General features: G+C 39.3%; 1 protein-coding gene across 1 annotated transcript in view; it reads left to right on the forward strand.

The window, feature by feature from the left end:
* The window catches only part of LOC132553659 (myocyte-specific enhancer factor 2C-like), an 85,122-nt gene that overhangs the window by 29,798 nt on the left and 33,261 nt on the right, over positions 1-22,063 (forward strand). Inside the window, exon 2 of the mRNA XM_060217922.1 lies at positions 16,746-16,878. Coding sequence (XP_060073905.1) covers positions 16,825-16,878 — 54 coding nt within the window. The 5' untranslated portion in view covers positions 16,746-16,824. The remainder of the gene's footprint in view (positions 1-16,745; positions 16,879-22,063) is intronic.

A 22,063-nucleotide genomic window follows, 5' to 3' on the forward strand; every position in this document is an offset into this window, starting at 1 on the left:
TTAATTTCATGTTGGATTCACCTGAATCAATCACACTAGTTGATAACAATGAGGGAGCCAGGGGTGAGTTTATTTGTCAAATGGATGACATGTTGACCTTAGCTATAAGTTTGTAGGTTGAAATGCCAGGTAGAGTAAGATGTAGTGACAGAAACACTGCACGAGGAGTGCATGTCAGTTGTGGTCGGTTGTGAAGAAAACACTTGATAACTTCTACGAATTAGTGAGTCATCCTCTGTCCATGTTGAAGCCTGCAAATTAAGGAGGTTAGCCAATGTAAAACTACATCTAAGCATATTACCATTTAGTTTGATAAACCTTCTCACGACTACATTTATGTATTAGCCACACTGACATGTCTGTTGTTGTGGCCACACTGACGTGTCTGGTGTAGTGGCCACACTGACGTGTCTGGTGTTGTGGTCACACTGACGTGTCCGGTGTAGTGGCCACACTGACGTGTCTGGTGTAGTGGCCACACTGACGTGTCCGGTGTAGTGGCCACACTGACGTGTCCGGTGTTGTGGCCACACTGACGTGTCCGATGTAGTGGCCACACTGACGTGTCCGGTGTAGTGGCCACACTGACGTGTCCGGTGTTGTGGCCACACTGACGTGTCCAGTGTAGTGGCCACACTGACGTGTCCGGTGTTGTGGCCACACTGACGTGTCCGGTGTTGTGGTCACACTGACGTGTCCGGTGTTGTGGTCACACTGACCTGACGTGTCTGGTGTTGTGGTCACACTGACATGTCTGGTGTTGTGGTCACACTGACGTGTCTGGTGTAGTGGCCACACTGACGTGTCTGGTGTAGTGGCCACACTGACGTGTCTGGTGTAGTGGCCACACTGACGTGTCTGGTGTTGTGGCCACACTGACGTGTCTGGTGTAGTGGCCACACTGACGTGTCTGGTGTATTATATTGTGCAAGCTATTCTAGATTTGATATGAATTTTTAATGAGGTTTATATAGTCATCTTTTTCCTGTATCCATTTTAACCTCTACCATGTATTGAATATTATGAACAATTTTCAATCCATTGTGTCCGAAATTGTTGTGAAGGTTAGATCCACATGTTTGTACTGTGGGTTGTTGATAATTACAAGGCAGTGTATTTATGCATGTGCAGTAATTAGTAACTGAGAAATTAATTCTGCTCTTAGAAATCAGGGGGCCGGATGACTGTCAACCACATACCACTGTTTATTTAACATTACATAAAGCTGAAGATATGTTATATTGGACACATATCAACATTACAATGACAACATCAATATAAGGTATTACTATGGTAAAGAGGATAGACACTGTAAGACAGTGAGATGGTAGATGGACGCTGTATGACAGAGAGATGGTAGACAGGACAGACACTGTATGACAGTGAGATGGTAGACGGGACGGACGCTGTATGACAGTGAGATGGTAGACGGGACAGACACTGTATGACAGTGAGATGGTAGACGGGACAGACACTGTATGACAGTGAGATGGTAGACGGGACGGACGCTGTATGACAGTGAGATGGTAGACGGACGCTGTATGACAGTGTGATGGTAGACGGGACAGACACTGTATGACAGTGTGATGGTAGACAGGACAGACACTGTATGACAGTGAGATGGTAGACAGGACAGACACTGTATGACAGTGAGATGGTAGACGGACGCTGTATGACAGTGAGATGGTAGACGGGACAGACACTGTATGACAGTGAGATGGTGGACGGACGCTGTATGACAGTGAGATGGTAGACAGGACAGACACTGTATAACAGTGTGATGGTAGATGGGACAGACACTGTATGACAGTGAGATGGTAGATGGGACAGACACTGTATGACAGTGTGATGGTAAACAAGATTTGGACACTGTATGACAGTGAGATGGTAGACGGGACAGACACTGTATGACAGTGTGATGGTAGACAGGACAGACATTGTATGACAGTGAGATGGTAGACAGGACAGACACTGTATGACAGTGAGATGGTAGACGGACGCTGTATGACAGTGAGATGGTAGACGGGACAGACACTGTATGACAGTGAGATGGTGGACGGACGCTGTATGACAGTGAGATGGTAGACGGGACAGACACTGTATGACAGTGAGATGGTGGACGGACGCTGTATGACAGTGAGATGGTAGACAGGACAGACACTGTATAACAGTGAGATGGTAGACGGACGCTGTATGACAGTGAGATGGTAGACAGAACAGACACTGTATAACAGTGAGATGGTGGACGGACGCTGTATGACAGTGAGATGGTAGACAGGACAGACACTGTATGACAGTGAGATGGTAAACAAGATTTGGACGCTGTATGACGCTCATGTGGTAGAGAGGATGGATGCTGTATGACGCTCATGTGGTAGAGAGGATGGACGCTGTATGATGGTCATGTGGTAGAGAGGATGGACGCTGTATAACATTGGTGTGGTAGCAGATGGATGCTGTATGACAGTGAGATGGTAGACGGGACAGACACTGTATGACAGTGTGATGGTAGACAGGACAGACATTGTATGACAGTGAGATGGTAGACGGACGCTGTATGACAGTGAGATGGTAGACGGGACAGACACTGTATGACAGTGAGATGGTGGACGGACGCTGTATGACAGTGAGATGGTAGACGGGACAGACACTGTATGACAGTGAGATGGTGGACGGACGCTGTATGACAGTGAGATGGTAGACAGGACAGACACTGTATAACAGTGAGATGGTAGACGGACGCTGTATGACAGTGAGATGGTAGACAGGACAGACACTGTATAACAGTGAGATGGTGGACGGACGCTGTATGACAGTGAGATGGTAGACAGGACAGACACTGTATGACAGTGAGATGGTAAACAAGATTTGGACGCTGTATGATGGTCATGTGGTAGAGAGGATGGACGCTGTATGACGGTCATGTGGTAGAGAGGATGGACGCTGTATGATGGTCATGTGGTAGAGAGGATGGACGCTGTATAACATTGGTGTGGTAGCAGATGGATGCTGTATGACAATGTTGTGGTAGAGAGAGGATGGACGCTGTATGATAATGGTGTGGTAGAGAGGATGGATGCTGTATGACATTGGTGTGGTAGAGAGGATGGATGCTGTATGACATTGGTGTGGTAGAGAGAGGATGGATGCTGTATGATAATGGTGTGGTAGAAAGAGGATGGATGCTGTATGACAATGTTGTGGTAGAGAGAGGATGGATGCTGTATGACATTGGTGTGGTAGAGAGACGATGGATGCTGTATGAAAGTTGCATGGTAGGCAGGATGGACGCTGTATGACAATGGTGTGGTAGAGAGGATGGATGCTGTATGACATTGGTGTGGTAGAGAGAGGATGAATGCTGTATGACATTGGTGTGGTAGAGAGAGGATGGATGCTGTATGAAAGTTGCATGGTAGGCAGGATGGACGCTGTATGACAGTATTGTTCTATTGATTGCAGTTGTGATGTTAACTGTCCACTCGACTCCTGTCAGCTTCAGTAGCACATCTCTGACTCTACCCTAATTAAGTCTTCCCACCTCCGCCAAGTCACAATCATTCTAGAGCCGATCATATTGAAAAGGTAACACATATAGACTCCATTGCACTCGTGCAGTGTCCAATTATAGCTGTTGTTGCTGTGTGTGGGTGTTATACCGGCCTTATTAGGGCGAAATTGGTCGCTCGCCTAACCACAGATGTAAGCCTGTCACCAATTTAGGCAGGAGATAATGTGACATTACTGTTTTCAAATCTACTATTGGCTAGTGTTGTAGTGTTGTCTAATGGCTGTATCATATTCATGTGCAAATTGATCCCTCATCAAAATATTGTTGGAAATCATGGTATTACCAGTCAATTTACTGCAACTCACTGGGATGGGCCACTTCATTATTTTCTTATCCTTGTATATGCTTGATAATTGTTTATTTCAAATTCAAAATTAAAAGCAGTCCTGATAATAACATGTATAATACAGAACATAACAGCCCTGATAATAACATGTATAATACAGAACATAACAGCCCTGATAATAGCATGTATAATACAGAACATAACAGCCCTGATAATAACATGTGTAACACAGAACATAACAGTCCTGATAATAACATGTATAACACAGAACATAACAGCCCTGATAATAACATGTATAACACAGAACATAACAGCCCTGATAATTACATGTGTAACAATGAATATAACAGCCCTGATAATAACATGTGTAACAATGAATATAACAGTCCTGATAATAACATGTATAACACAGAACATAACAGCCCTGATAATAACATGTGTAATACAGAACATAACAGCCCTGATAATAACATGTATAACACAGAACATAACAGCCCTGATAATAACATGTGTAACACAGAACATAACAGCCCTGATAATAACATGTGTAACACAGAACATAACAGTCCTGATAATAACATGTGTAACACAGAACATAACAGCCCTGATAATAACATGTGTAACACAGAACATAACAGTCCTGATAATAACATGTGTAACACAGAACATAACAGCCCTGATAATAACATGTGTAACACAGAACATAACAACCCTGATGATGACATGTGTAATACAGAATTACAATTGAATATCTGTGTATTTGAATAAATGCAGTGTCCTTTTTCATTAAAGTAATTTTTGGAATTGTTGATCGTCATGATGAGCCTGGAATCTGTGCAAATACCTTTAACAGATATTAAATGTGATGTACCACCCACAAACACAGGTGGCAAAGCTACCCAACCCTTCCTGTCAGGCTATCTGTAACACTAATCAGAGGGACAGAAGTGGGGGGGAGGGTCTGTGGACATTTTTCACCATCATCAAGCTGTATGATGGTCATCTTTACCAAGAAATACTGGGCTGAAAGAAATTTAAGCAGTTGTTTCGTAATGATGACAATTATTATCTATATAATTTTTGCCGACAACAAACTAACTGAATCTTTTTCACTGGTCATAATCTGCCACCTGGCAACAAAACACGAACCAGATGGTGACCTTCACAAAGCAAGGTCAGCTTCCAGTGGGTGGTATGCATTGTAGGGATGGAAAAAAGAAAAGAGGGAGGGAGCATCATCTTACATAACCCCTTGTCTGTCCTTGAATCAACAAAAATCTTCCACAGCAGAAGAAATGGGATGGTATGGACTTACAAGCCAATCAGATTCTTGTGTGGCTGTCAGTACTGTTGTGTGGTTTATATCGTGGAAATATTCAGACATACGTTCTTTCCACAAATAGGGAGTACACTAGCTTTAATTTCTGTTTCATTCATGCTTTGTTTTTTTTTTTTTTTTTTATACTTAAGTAAATGGTAAGATCTATTTTACTTGATTTGACCTCTTTCCGCTCTAACAGTCCTTGATCCCTTTAACTTCCCTATTTCACCTGCCACAGTCAAATCTTCTCACCCAGCAAATACAGGGGGTACATTTCAATACTATTGGGAAATCCTACCTGTGCAGTCCCCTGTCAGTTTACACAGACTTAGTTTCTGACCTGTCAACATGTTTGTACAGAGTAGTTTGAAAGTTTCCTCAGTGACCAACAAAATACCTACTTGAATGTATGAAAGCTCAGCCTTAGCACTTGATGGGGAAAGCCCAACAACCCATACAGGATATGTACCCTCACATACCAATAAGTATCCTCTAATTACCATATCTGTCCTGTAATAAGCCCAGGTGCCAACAAATTACCTCTCATTGATTGGTAAATCTGCTGAGAGCAGTAGATGGATGGGCTTATTACCAGACATGGGCTTCTTGAGGCAAGAGTGATATAATCGGGAGATGAGGTTAGTCAACTTTGAGGTTAGAATGATAAATTAAACATGAGAGTACATAAGTGAACTTTGAGTTTAGAATGATCAATTACACATGAAATTGTTTGAATTTTATTTGTGAACTTTGCTTACATTTATTTTAGATTTAAATTTTTGAGAATAAGATGAATTGGAGATTAGTTAGGGGATAAATTTATTATTATAAAATGGTCGTGTTAATGACTGAACGACAGTGTTGATACCTTGTAGAGATGTTATTGTGTGATTGTCAGTGACAAGACCAAACCATCTTTGGAGGAGCAGTTTCCTGTGATGTAGATATTAGCCTGGACAGGGTTGAGTACTAACTTCCTGTCAGGATTACACTGACTCTGATAATACTGTACCCTTATCAGTGTGATTGGTACTCTGAGTACTACGTGTGAGAGGAATCTACAGTAGCTTTACATACAAAAGTGATTCTCACACATTTACCACAGATAGGGTTTCTATAAAAGGGTGTTGTGGCCGGCTTGAAATTGTTTTAGAATTCTGCAAATTCATATTTAGAAACATTCTATTTCTGTTTACATACCACAAACATAGAGTTCTATATTTGAATTGTAAATAACAGGAGTATTGTGGATATAACAAATTATATCACCCATGGAATTGCTGTTTCACATGATTGGTACAAGACACCATACTTTAATAGGATTTTGACACAAATTTTCCTGTTCCCCAAAGAATTACATACTGACATAGGAAAACTGTTAGTTTTGTAATGACAAGGGATTAGATTTTCTGACCAACTAGCGACTGCTGGTTGTTAGTTTGACCTGTTAATGCTAACAGCCAACATAATCTTTGTTTTTATTTTGCAATGCAGTTGTTGTTAAAAGTAGTGTTATTTTTTTCTTCCTGTTGGGACCACACTGTCAGCTACTCCGTCTGAGATGAACTCATTGTGTATTGTACTACCTACATTCACTGTCACTGCTATAATTATAAACAGTCACTGATGAATACAAACAAAAGTGTAATAAAACAGAATATGGTGTGCCTGCTAGGAGCAAGAAATCTGACATTTCATGACCATCTTATTGTATGACCAGAGAACCTCATTGTCATAAATGCAATGACTAAATAGGATGGAAATTAGATCTAGCATAATCCTTGTCCAGGTTGATTAAACGAAGAATATTTGGGATCCACATGATGGCGGTACATTGGTGGAAACCATCTGAGCAATGTTGTCAGGTGTGTTTGGAGTGAGATGTATAGATGTAGAGAGAGGGACATGCCTTGTGTTGGATACACAAAGAGGCATAAACCTTTATTATCTTATCATCTAGCACCTTGGTTTTTACACATTGTTTCAAAGTGATATTTGCTCAGATAGCAATCTGAAAACTTCTGCACAACCTGTAGATAGGATACAATACAATAACGTAGCAAAGGCTCACACACAGAACAAAGTACTTGTAAAGGCAGGAAGGCTCCAGTGAACATTATAGTCGGAAAACCTCAAGTTAATTGTGTAGGTAATAAGGCCATAATGAACTATGTAGGCAGAATGAATTCAAATGAATTGGGTAGACGAAAAGGCCTGAAGGAACTTTGTAGGCAGAATGAATTCCAATGAATTGGGTAGGCCCAAATGAACTATGTAGGCAGGAAGGCTCCAAGTGAACTAGTTACTCAACACAAAAACTCTGATGAACTTCATTGACAGGAACGTTTAAATTAACTTTATTGGCATGAAAACTTGGTGAACTATGTAAACAAAAGGGCTCAAGTAAACTTTGTAGTCAGAAAAGCTCGAGTGAACTGTGAAGTCTGGAATGCGGGTGGAAAGTACATGCAGTTTTAGGCAGTGGCTAAGACTCAAGTATGAACTTTGTAGATGGGAAAATTTTAATGAATTTTATAGAAGGCTTTAGAGAGTTGGAATAGAAAGTGAAATTTAATAGAAAAAAGACAAACATTATATTTCATTTATTCTCTATTTTTTCTCAGGTTTTATCTAATATTCTGTGGAAAATGAGATGTAGGAGATAATATGCAAAAATTTCAGTTTGTTTTATACTGATGCTGAGTGAATGCCTGTTGCTACATCCGGTGTTTCTACTAAAACTTAAACAGTTAATGTTATTGACTGTAGTCATCACTATAAAAATGTTATGTGAGAAGAACCTTCATCAGCAGTATAAACATGGCTGTGACAAGTTGATAGACAAGGGAGAGAAAAACTTGTGAAGAAAGAGAGCCTATTTAAGAAATTTTTCTATTTTCCTGCCTGACTGGTTCTGTGTAATATACAATGAAGCTTTCTTACCTCAGGGTCAGGATAGCCGGATGTAAAGCATGGTTAACTTAACACCACCAACATTCATACTGATACAGTTCATTAGCAAATTAAAAATTGGGAAATGGTATACCACCTTTACAATAGGAATGTTTTTTTAATGTCCTTTGTAATGGTCACAGTGATTGACAAGTATCTGTCATTCACTGTGCTGTATTTGTTGATGGGTCAGGTGGACTAGGAAAGCTGTGGAGGTCTGAGTTAGCTCTAATTAGTACATTGATTCAACAGATATACCTGTAGCAGTGTTATCAGGTCATCAATGTCTGCTGGTCATCACTAATCATAGTCCACAACACAGATATCTATACAACCTTCAGGTCAAATGGTTCTCATACTGACTAATAAAACATTGGTTCTTAATAAAAGTTTTTCATCTACTAAAACAGATGATTTAAAATATTCTTGAAAAAAAATGTATATGTTTCATATTTTTGAACTCAACCAATGAGGAAGGTTACAAGTTTCTTCATACCAAAAAAAATTTCCACTCTTTTCAGTATGATATGAAATGGAAAATTTATATAAGAATAGTACCAGATGTTAGCATAAAGACGTTAGTCAGTTTGGTACCTGCAGAGTGGCAAAGGGTAATTAGCGTGTTTTTGCAGGTATGAGTAAGGAGCAGCAGAGCCCAGACAGGTCTGGTGGGAGCCTCGCTAATGATCAGCAATATAAATTTCTATAAATTTGTGGTGTATCAATGTGTGCAAAATCCACCAAACCATCACCTGAAAAAATACCTGACAAGAGGAAAGGAAGACTAAATAGATTTCAGAATTTCTGTGGAAATTATTATATCTAGGGTGAGCAAGTGCTTAAGAAAACCAGTTTTGTTTTCTAAACCTTTAACTGCTGTAAAGTGTATGGGATTTTATACCGCTGTAGATAAGGAACACGAGGGATAGGGTCGATACATTAGTATCTGAGTGTACAGGTAAGACTGGGCAGTTGCAGGTAATATATATGGGTCAGTCTCACATGTGTATACATAGGTAAGATCTGGTACCCTCAGTGAGGCCAGCATCAGGACACGGAGACAGACCTACTATCATAGCTGTTCATGGCAGTTGTACTCACTAGTCCTACTCACATAGCTGGTGGTGACAGTTCTACTGGGCGGACATTCTGTGACACTGCTCTACCGGACATTCTGTGACATAACGTTTTATGGCATGTCTCTGCTGGACGTTCTCTGACACTGCCCCACTGCTCTTTCTAAGGCATCACCAGTTATAGCTGAAAAAATTCTGCTGTCAGTTCAGAAATATTAGTCTACTATACACGTGTCCTTATGCCAAGTCAACTCCAACGGATATAATATTTTAACAACACTTTGTTCAATTCCAAATGCTGGAAATGCAATTTTATGAGTATTGTAAAACTGCACAACACTGGGCGAACTATATTTCATAGTGGATAACTAAACCATTGTCTACAATTCCAACTGGATCACTGAGGATTATGTAGTGGTGACTGATTTGTTGTGTTATAGTATCCTACAACTTATCACTAACAGAATCAACATCCAACCTTTACTTTGTCATCTATAGATGTAAAGCTGTAGATGACTTGAATGCACAGTAGGAGACCTAGAGCTGGTATTACAGGAAGTAGCAAGAGATTTAAATTGTCACCTCTACCAGCTCAATGTAGGTACCACTAGCTCAATGATTTACATCTACTAGCTCAATATCTTAAATGTTTTTACATCTACTAGCTCAATATCTTAAATGTTTTTACATCTACTAGCTTATTGTTTTAAAATTTTTACATCTACATGCTTAATGTAGTACCAATAGGTCAATATAGGTACTGCCTGCTTAATGTTTTACATCTATCAGCTCAATTGATTCAAATGCTTTACATCTTCCAGCTCAATGTACCACAAACTTAAACTTATATATCCAACAGCTAAATGTATATACCAATAGCTCAATGTAGGTACAATTAACTCAATGCTGTACGTCCACCAGCTCAATGTTCAGAGATTTTGTACACTGTATTTTATGTCCATTGGTTCAATTTGTCAATAATATGTATTAGATGAGGTGGTCAGTGATACAATACAATGTTCATAAAGATCTGGTGGCCATTTAATTCTGTGGTGGTCCCTAATAAGTATAGTGATCGGTAATATGGAATGGTCAGTACATACATACATACATACATACATACATACATACATACATACATAATATACATACATAATATACATAACATACATACAACTCTACATACATACATACATACATACATACATACATACATTTGTTTAAAACAAGTTGGTGTTAACAACAGGAAATCTTTGTGTGCCGTAGGAAGAATGCTGAAGCTTTTGATGGATATGTGACATTGTGAGCCCTGTTATTGGAGGGGAGATAAATCAAAGGGCTCTCATGTCACTCATTAGCTCCTTGATTAAAAGGTTGGTTAGTACCAGGTGATGGGTAACGGATGACAGTTCTCATGGAGGCAGCCGCCAGCCCTCTACACATCAAACTCAGTGCTGATTTATCACCAGACTAGAGTTGGTGAATATTCATGAGGTTTGGAAAGTAAGGAGGGGATAAAGTGAGGTTTATATCATTACGTTGGAAGGTGTCACCTTTTACCAGCCACCATGACAGAGGTCAACATAGGTCAACAAGGAAACTCAGAACAAATCTATTGAGATGCAGATCACTTTTATGTGTTGACAGTTTTTTTGTGTCATGGTGTTTTGAGGTCAGAAGTCATTTTGACATTCCAATAAAAGTGAAGGAGGTTGAAGACCTAGTAGTTTGTCGATCTGAAGTTATTTGAAACATTCAGTATGCAGAAGTTTTTCACAAGTTTAATCTCTCATAAACAAACTTGCATTGACAAATATCTTTTCAGTTTATGATTTGAAATTTTTTTATGATGATATATTAATATTTTATATGGATATAAATTTTTATGATAACCTGTTACCTATGTATCCAGTCTTCTCTGATTGGTCAAATGTAATTTATGTTGGCTAGTAATGAGAAAGTATTGTGTAATCCGAATCACACTCACTTTTAACCAAAACTGATGCTTGATGGAATAAAAGTTTATCATAAATCATGTCAGTTTTAACGATGAACATTACATGTGCAGGGATACAGGGTTATGTCTTTTATGGTAAGACTTTGTAAGTTAATCCCAGGTTTTGTGCTGCACACTTAGACTTCATTGGACTAACATCTTTACAGGCTTAATTCCAGACTCCCCACATAATGGCCATAGAATTTCTTAATGCTTGGATGTTTTGTAACCGATAAAAAACGTATGTTGTAATGTATCATTACCGTTATAAACAAATATTGAAATCTTTACTAAAAATACCTCGTTATACTGTTAATACATGGAGTTCTGATATATCATTTTGTAGCCCTGGTACTGATGTGTTATCGAAATGTGAATTTTCCAACAAAGTTTTTGTATAAACTTGATCTCTTTTTTCTGTCCATTAACTAGTTCATCGAACAGAGGCAAGCAGAGGGGGGTGTGGCAGTGGTGGGATTATCACATGAAAATATTCTTTGTTAATTAGCAACTTTTATAGAACTGTAAACAGAGGTGATAATAGTTTGTTACTTAATGAATGCAACATTAATTATCACTTTCATTCATTATATTGTTAGAAGTCAGATTGAGCAGATTTTCTAGGAGATATTTTTATATAATTATGCATTTTCTAGAGGAAGGGTGAGTATAGTAGCTGAAGAATTAGTACAAACTTTAATAGGTAGTTGAGACGCAGTAGAAATGTGTGAATTTTCAGAATTTGATACTACCTCTGGAGTTGCCTCAGACATTACAGCCACGTAGCTGTGATCTCATGGCAACAACTTAATTTAGACATTGATGACACTGACAGAGCTTTCCCCAGAGCTCCAACATCAGGTATCTAGGCCATCAGAGAGACCTGCATCCTTACATATCTGTCAGCTTGTATTCTGTCATAAAAAGAAGAAATGGTTGTAGCATACATGATCTGTTGGTGTCTTAGTGAAATTGGTTTAAATCTTGGGGTTGATAGAAGGTCGTGAGCCCAGGAACATTAAACATGGTGGTACATACTTAACATATTTATATGGCTGGAGTAGATTTGTATACTTTGATGAAAGAATAGGATTAGAAGAGGATTTAAATAAAGTACTCTGTACTATTAATCCAGTAGTTGAGTGGCTACTTCACTATTGTTCTCTTATATACAGGTAGATCATCTAAACCTAAGGTCACACCTTATGATGACCTTTCTGGACTAAATCTTAGACATCTGTACTATTAATTCGTAGTATTTGTCATACTGGTCAATGTATGATTTATTCAATGACCACTTTTTATCAACATACATTATCTGTTCATGTAAATGTAATTCTAAAGCCTTTTCTGATAAAATTCAAAAGTTTCATACTATTTATAAAGGGTTATAAACAAGAAGACAGATTGTATTGACATGTGTGTAAAATATCAACTAGGCAGGTTGTGTTACATGTCTATCTTAAAGTATCATCAAGGCAGATTGATGATTGTTGATACAGGCTGTGTGACTACATAGTTATAGGTCTGGCTGTGTGACCACATAGTGATAGGTCTGGCTGTGTGACCACATAGTTATAGGTCTGGCTGTGTGACTACACAGTTATAGGTCTGGCTGTGTGACCACATAGTGATAGGTCTGGCTGTGTGACCACATAGTTATAGGCCAGGCTGTGTGACTACATAGTTATAGGTCTAACTGTGTGACTACATAGTTAAAGGCCAGGCTGTGTGTCTACATAGTTATTGGCCAGGCTCTGTGACTACACAGTTCATCGCCAGGCTGTGTGACTACATAGTTATAGGCCAGGCTGTGTGACTACATAGTTATAGGCCATGCTGGGTGACTACATAGTTATAGGTCTAGCTGTGTGACTACATAGTTAAAGGCCAGGCTGTGTGTCTACATAGTTATTGGCCAGGCTCTGTGACTACACAGTTCATCGCCAGGATGTGTGACTACATAGTTATAGGCCAGGCTGTGTGACCACATAGTGATATGCCAGGCTGTGTGTCTAGATAGTTCATGGCCAGGCTGTGTGACTACACAGTTCCTGGCCAGGCTGTGTGACCACATAGTTATAGGCCAGACTGTGTGACTACATAGTTCATGGCCAGGCTGTGTGACTACACAGTTCCTGGCCAGGCTGTGTGACCCCATAGTTATAGGCCAGGCTGGGTGACTACATAGTTATAGGTCTAGCTGTGTGACGACATAGTTAAAGGCCAGGCTGTGTGTGTGTCTACATAGTTATTGGCCAGGCTCTGTGACTACACAGTTCATCGCCAGGCTGTGTGACTACATAGTTCATCGCCAGGATGTGTGACTACATAGTTATAGGCCAGGCTGTGTGACCACATAGTGATAGGCCAGGCTGTGTGTCTACATAGTTCATGGCCAGGCTGTGTGACTACACAGTTCCTGGCCAGGCTGTGTGACCACATAGTTATAGGCCAGACTGTGTGACTACATAGTTCATGGCCAGGCTGTGTGACTACACAGTTCCTGGCCAGGCTGTGTGACCCCATAGTTATAGGCCAGACTGTGTGACCAGACTAATGAAACCCTAGATATAGCGGAGGGATCAGGGACATCTGATTACCAATGTTGACAGAGTGGGAGGCTCCGATTACTCCCTGTTTGTTTTGATACAGCAGAAATCAAAATTTACACTACTTCAGGATTAGTACTGGAATATAAATCAAGCCTTTTTGTTAAAATGGTAGACCTGGATTTTACTGTTTCAAGTATTAGAACCTCTGACTGCTATATACACTGTCTTGTTATAACCTCTGACTGCTGTATACACTGTCTAGTTATAACCTCTGACTGCTGTATACACTGTCTTGTTAAAATGTCTGACTGCTGTATACACTGTCTGGTTATAACTGCTGACTGCTGTATACACTGTCTGGTTATAACCTCTGACTGCTGTATACACTGTCTGGTTATAACCTCTGACTGCTGTATACACTGTCTGGTTATAACCTCTGACTGCTGTATACACTGTCTAGTTATAATGTCTGACTGCTGTATACACTGTCTGGTTATAATGTCTGACTGCTGTATACACTGTCTGGTTATAACCTCTGACTGCTGTATACACTGTCTGGTTATAACCTCTGACTGCTGTATACACTGGTCTGACTGTTATACACCTCTGACTGCTGTATACACTGTCTACTGTTATAATGGTTATAACCTCTGACTGCTGTATACACTGTCTGGTTATAACCTCTGACTGCTGTATACACTGTCTAGTTATAATGTCTGACTGCTGTATACACTGTCTGGTTATAACCTCTGACTGCTGTATACACTGTCTGGTTATAACCTCTGACTGCTGTATACACTGTCTTGTTAAAATGTCTGACTGCTGTATACACTGTATGGTTATAACTTCTGACTGCTGTATACACTGTCTGGTTATAATGTCTGACTGCTGTATACACTGTCTTGTTAAAATGTCTGACTGCTGTATACACTGTATGGTTATAACCTCTGACTGCTGTATACACTGTCTGGTTATAATGTCTGATTGCTGTATACACTGTCTGGTTATAACCTCTGACTGCTGTATACACTGTCTGGTTATAATGTCTGATTGCTATATACACTGTCTGGTTATAACCTCTGACTGCTGTACACACTGTCTGGTTATAATGTCTGACTGCTGTATACACTGTCTGGTTATAACCTCTGACTGCTACATACATTAAAACATCAGCGTTTTGTTTAATGCTTGCTGCAAAAAAGGAGAAATAAGAATCATTAAAAAAAAACATTTACAGTACTGCCTATATCAACATATCTTTGAGATTTTTTAAACACATATTGTCCTGACCACCATAATTGACTGCAAATTTTGTTTGGACCTCTGTGCTTACTGGTCATGTGTACTTTGGTTGCAGACGAACATATAACAGTAAAGTCTGATAAAAAACATCGACTGTTGGGTTAATATTGTGTATTTCTCTATTACCTAATCATACCCAGCAATAACAGCTATTAGCTCAGGTTGAAAAAATCATATATTTCATGTCGGACATGACCAGAATCTATTGACCAGAGCACTCAAAGTGTTATGGCAGAATTCTGTATGAAGTGAGGTTAATTCTCGTGTATTGTCTTCATGAATCTGCATCGGCTGTGGTACATTCTGTGTTGTCTACAGAAATCTGTATCAGCTGTGTTGGTACATTCTGTGTTGTCTACAGAAATCTGTATCAGCTGTGTTGGTACATTCTGTGTTGTCTACAGAAATCTGTATCAGCTGTGTTGGTACATTCTGTGTTGTCTACAGAAATCTGTATCAGCTGTGTTGGTACATTCTGTGTTGTCTACAGAAATCTGTATCAGCTGTGTTGGTACATTCTGTGTTGTCTACAGAAATCTGTATCAGCTGTGTTGGTACATTCTGTGGTGTCTACAGAAATCTGTATCAGCTGTGTTGGTACACTCTGTGTTGTCTACAGAAATCGGTATCAGCTGTGTTGGTACATTCTGTGTTGTCTACAGAAATCTGTATCAGCTGTGTTGGTACATTCTGTGTTGTCTACAGAAATCTGTATCAGCTGTGTTGGTACACCCTGTGTTGTCTACAGAAATCTGTATCAGCTGTGTTGGTACATTCTGTGTTGTCTACAGAAATCTGTATCAGCTGTGTTGGTACATTCTGTTGTGTTGTCTACAGAAATCGGTATCAGCTGTGTTGGTACATTCTGTGTTGTCTACAGAAATCGGTATCAGCTGTGTTGGTACATTCTGTGTTGTCTACAGAAATCGGTATCAGCTGTGTTGGTACATTCTGTGTTGTCTACAGAAATCTGTATCAGCTGTGTTGGTACATTCTGTGTTGTCTACAGAAATCTGTATCAGCTGTGTGTGTGTTGTACAGAAATCTGTATCAGCTGTGTTGTGTTGTCTACAGAAATCTGTATCAGCTGTGTTGGTACATTCTGTGTTTTCTACAGAAATCTGTATCAGCTGTGTTGGTACATTCTGTGTTTTCTACAGAAATCTGTATCAGCTGTGTTGGTACATTCTGTGTTTTCTACAGAAATCTGTATCAGCTGTGTTGGTACATTCTGTGTTGTCTACAGAAATCTGTATCAGCTGTGTTAGTACATTCTGTGTTGTCTACAGAAATCTGTATCAGCTGTGTTGGTACATTCTGTGTTGTCTACAGAAATCTTTACATTCTACATTTACATTCTACTGTACTGTCTACAGAAATCTCTATCAGTGCATATGGTTCTATATTGTTGGTAATATTCTGGGGAGGTTTAAATTGGCTATATTCATGGTTATCAATGATATGCAACATTTGACACACAGCATACATTAAACATTAATAGAAATAAAGAGAAATCTATGCTATATGCCTTTATATATGGATACCAGTTTGATTGTATAGATATACTCAAAAATTAACATCTGTGAACTACCCAAATCTTTAGCCCTATGATATTAAACAATACAGTGCATCCTACTGTCTGTGAATGTTCTAGGAATGAAGAGCTGTTTGTGTTGTATATTTCAGGATTGTAAGTTCAGTAGGAGAAACTTCAATAGTGGCTCAGGAACGCAGTAACACTGGGAGTGGGGTGGATAAGGTCAGGATGGGGCGCAAAAAAATTCAAATATCCCGCATCGGCGATGAACGCAACCGACAGGTAAGTGTTTCAGATTAACTTTCGTGTTTACAATATTATAAAAGGTTATTTTACAGTGACAACGAACATACGTAAGTGTGGGTAGTATTCTTTATAGCAGCACAAAATAAGAGTCACATACAGACAGTTACATGGATGTGTAATTATTGAAAACAAATATTCTGATGTTCATTACTTTGTTATAGAGTCACAAACATTGCTATAGATGTGTAATTATATAAACTCCCTGCTTTAATCATGCAAAATTCAAGATTTGACCCAGGTCATGTATAATTGTACCTGTTGTTAGTTTTAGAGTCAGATTTCTTTGACCATCACTACACTAACCATAGTAATGTGATCATGGATCAGATCTCACATTTGACTTACTTATTTAGATAGTTAACAAAGACACTACAACTAGTTTACATCATGGTTTGTTTATAATCATTTCTTACATAAAGCACTCAATCAACTGTGAATTTATTGATTACTTTCTCTGAATGTCTCATTCTCCTGCTTGCTATCTCCAAGGCCTGATAAGAATCTAGTGTCATGGGAATTGTGTCTGAACACAAGGTCATATGAGGTCAGACCAAGTACAGAGAAACTTCCAAGTTGGAAACACAACTATATTTCTCTGCTTAAGGTGAAAGGAGCCTGTCTACATCAGACAAATGTTTTACTGGCATGGAACCTGCAGCTCCCTTGTAAAACTAATGATCAGAATCTGATTACCACATCAACTGTTGTTGGACACCTATTGATTTAATGTAATAAATCATACTACAGCAAACATGTAGATCAACTTATGCATCAGACACCTGTGTTTTACAAACCCTTCTCACAAAGTTTGGACTTGTCAAATACATCCTTACAAAACCCTGCCTCATAAATCTGTGACTCAACAGGATACATCCTAAAAAAAGTATTGCTTCACAAGGTTCCGACTCAACATATACATTCTTCACAAACTACTGCCTTACCAAGTTTGAACTCAACAGATACAAAGTTCTGACTCAACAAATGCATTCTTCACAAACTACTGCCTTACAAAGTTTGAACTCAACAGACACATCCTAAACAAACTACTGCCTCACAAACTGCCGACTCAACAGATGCATCCTTCAGAAACTATTGCCTCACAAAGCTCCAAGTCAACAAACACATTTTTCACAAACAACTGCCTCACAAAGCTCCAACTCAAGAGATACATCCTTGGCAAACTGCTGCCTCATGAAGTTCAGACTCAACAAATATTTATCATTTACAAACTATTGCCTCTAAAAGCTTAACCCCTTCACAAAGGTCTGCCTCATAAAGCTTGAATTCTGTAGATATATTATTCACAAACCCATGCTTCAGAAACTTTGGCCTCACAAAGCTATCTCTCACAAACTTCTTTCACAGAGCCCATGTATTAAAACCAATTCTTATGAACCAATGCTTCAAAAACCTCCATACCTAAATCTGTGCCTATCACACTCCTGACCTCACATCCACCTGCAGTTAAACATGACATCTTGCAGAAAAAAAAAGTACTTTCATCCACAAATTTTATGATTACATTTTTGAGAATGAGCAGAAATAGCATGGCTTCTCAGCATCATTAGATATTAGACTGAAAGTCATCCTCTGTAATGATGTGAAATGAAATGTGTGACACTAGTAGTCAAGAACATGGCTGGTTAACCTGGATTCTATAACCATTGCATCAAGTCAGTGTAGCTCCATCAAATTGTCCTGCTCTGTAATCAAACATTGTCTATAATAATAACTGTCGGCAGCACAAACATTATGTAGTCTGCCCAACCAACCACCCTATCTATCTAACCACCATGCTAAAATGCAGTTTGTTTAATCATTCACCAACCACTACCACCATCTTATCAAGCTGTCTGTTCCACCAATCCACTGTCTTACCAAACTCTCTCACCAATCCCCATATCAAACTTTCAACCAACCATAATCTTTACAAGCTGTTCCATCAGCCATCATATCAATCATCCGACCAACCACCACGTCAAACTGTACAACTAACTGTCATATCACTCTGTCCCACCCACCATCATATCAAACGGACCTGCCAACCACCAAATCAAACTGACCCACAACCCACCATGTCAAACTGTCCCATCAACCACCATGTCAGACTGTTCCTTGTACCACCATATCAAACTTTTTCTACTAACCATCATATCAGACTGACCCACCAACTACCAAATCAAACTTACCCCGCCAACCTTGTCGAACTGTCCCAGACACCACCAATCAAACTGACCCACCAACCACCAATCAAACTGACCCACGACCCACCATGTCAAACTGTCCCATCAACCACTATGTCAGACTGTTCCTTGTACCACCATATCAAACTTTTTCTACTAACCATCATATCAAACTGACCCACCAACCACCAAATCAAACTGACCCGCCAACCTTGTCGAACTGTCCCAGACACCAACAATCAAACTGACCCACGACCCACCATGTTGAACTGTCCCAGACACCACCAATCAAACTGACCCATGACCCACCATGTTGAACTGTCCCAGACATCAACAATCAAACTGACCCACGACCCACCATGTTGAACTGTCCCAGACATCAACAATCAAACTGACCCACGACCCACCATGTTGAACTGTCCCAGACATCAACAATCAAACTGACCCACGACCCACCATGTTGAACTGTCCCAGACATCAACAATCAAACTGACCCACGACCCACCATGTTGAACTGTCCCAGACACCACCAATCAAACTGACCCACGACCCACCATGTTGAACTGTCCCAGACACCACCAATCAAACTGACCCACGACCCACCATGTTGAACTGTCCCAGACATCAACAATCAAACTGACCCACGACCCACCATGTTGAACTGTCCCAGACATCAACAATCAAACTGACCCACGACCCACCATGTTGAACTGTCCCAGACACCACCAATCAAACTGACCCACGACCCACCATGTTGAACTGTCCCAGACACCAACAATCAAACTGACCCACGACCCACCATGTTGAACTGTCCCAGACACCACCAATCAAACTGACCCACCAACCAACATATTAAACTGTAATATAAGCCACCATATCAAACTGTTTCTTTATAATTGCTATAGCCTAGCAGTGAGTAGAACTAATGAAGATGTCCTTTTTCATTCTGATGTTTTATTACTTCTAATGCATTTCCATTAAGTACTTCAGTGGCTAAGCACCAGTTCACAACTTCTTGACGCCTGTTATACTGACACTATACACTGTTACGGTAATAGTTAGGTGTAATATGGTAACATATCCTACATAAGAACAAGGCTGACACATGGTTTAAACTTGTTATGGAGACCTGTGATTCCCTATCAGGGTGGCACCCAGTACAGTGCTCTACGCAAGGCACAAATTCTAATTGTTTGATACAATTTAATTAGGCACCTCAGATTTACCTATAAACCTACAACAGGTTATGTTATCTAAAGCGTTTCGCTTCACCGAGTGGAATAATTAATTAGCTAATTTATCTTCAGAACATAGTTTGTTCAGTGCATACCCAAAGATATGGTTGCTTATGGTCAAAGTTCCACATGTTCAAAGGTCAACTATCCCCATGTATCTACTTTCAGTCTCTTACAGCATCCATTTCTGATAATATCTTGACATTTTTATCAGTATTTAAAAATTTTTAAAACAATTTTTGGATCAGATAGAGTCAAAGGAATGTTCAAACCTAAACATAACATCATCTAAATATAAATGTGATGACAATACATTAGAATCAATTACAGGGTCTTCCTTTGTTGTTGACTTTTTAAAACACCCTGTTACCCTTGATTTTGAAGTACTATGACCAAATTTTAGTTGACTAGTGGTTAAAGGACTACTACTTATATTATAACTATCAGTACAAAAAACAGTTATGATCCAGAAGAATAAAGATTGGTCTTGGATCTACTGATGGTCATGCAATGGTAGGCACCTTAATTGAAGATCTCTCTGGTCAACTCCTACATATAGATATAGTTCTAGATATGAAAGAAAATTAAGAATTAAGTTTACTGGTGTTTTAATCTGAACAACACTTTATGAATTCAGTTGGATGCAAGCTTGAAAAAATAATTAAAATGAAGTTTGAAATGTATTTGTTCAACAATCTGTTACACGCAAAAGTACTGACTGTGTCAACAACTGAAAACATAACGATTGACAAACTGGAGGCTACTAATTCTCAAAGTTAAAGACGTAATTATACTAACAAGCCGGTGTTACAGCATTTAATGGTAACATCAATAAAATTAAAATGTTAGAGATCTGGCAGACAGGCTGTGCTGTGTATGGAGGTAGCCATCATACCTACAGCCACAGATGCTTTGATTTCTGTCACTCTGCAGTCATTGTAGAGATGATGCCACAATGATATCTTGAAAACACAGAAATTCAGCTGTAAAAGCAAGACTTGATGTGTCTTAAACTAATACAGGGTTAGAAGATGGATGTTTCCATTTATTCTGCCTTTCAAATTTCGCTTAAAAAGCCGAGTTGAAGAATGTGATATTGCTGTGTTGTTGAGCTGCTGGATGGCTTTAGGCTATTGATCGTGCAGACATTTCTGTAACCTCTGAACTCTTATCATTACATACAGTATATGCAGGCATCGAGCTAATCTGTCTGGAGATTAAAATGTAATAGGCTAGACTAGGATTTGAACCAAGGTCCCTGTAACTGTAGATGATGGGTGTAATGACATTTGGACTGCAATGCTATTCATTTCCTCTGATTTACAGGACAGATAGAGAAATTACAAAACATTGACTCAAGGTTGGGAACAATCCAATAAGGTTCTGTTAGTGTGAGATTTCCTCTCTGTTTCCGAGCAATAGCAGACAGTGAAGATGGTCAGTGTATTTTTTTACCTGTTCTCTCCAATGCCATCTCTTCTGGTAGAAATTGCACAAAATTCCTGATAGGAAATACAACTTGTATCAAACTCATCAATCCAACTTTTCGTGGGTTTAGAAAGCACCCTAATATTTACCTTTTATGTCCTCAAAGGGAGAGCATATAGTCGCCACTTTGTCGCTCCATCCATCATAATTTTGTCCAGAGCATAACACAAATACTATAAGAGGTATTAACATGCAACTTCATAGCTAGATAAATCTCAACAAGGAGAAGTGCACTGCACCAGAACCATCACTTGC

The sequence above is a fragment of the Ylistrum balloti genome, unplaced genomic scaffold (genome assembly GCF_031769215.1).
Source record: "Ylistrum balloti isolate Yb309-2 unplaced genomic scaffold, AGI_CSIRO_Ybal_v1 Utg369640, whole genome shotgun sequence".
In the NCBI taxonomy this organism is placed as follows: domain Eukaryota; kingdom Metazoa; phylum Mollusca; class Bivalvia; order Pectinida; family Pectinidae; genus Ylistrum; species Ylistrum balloti.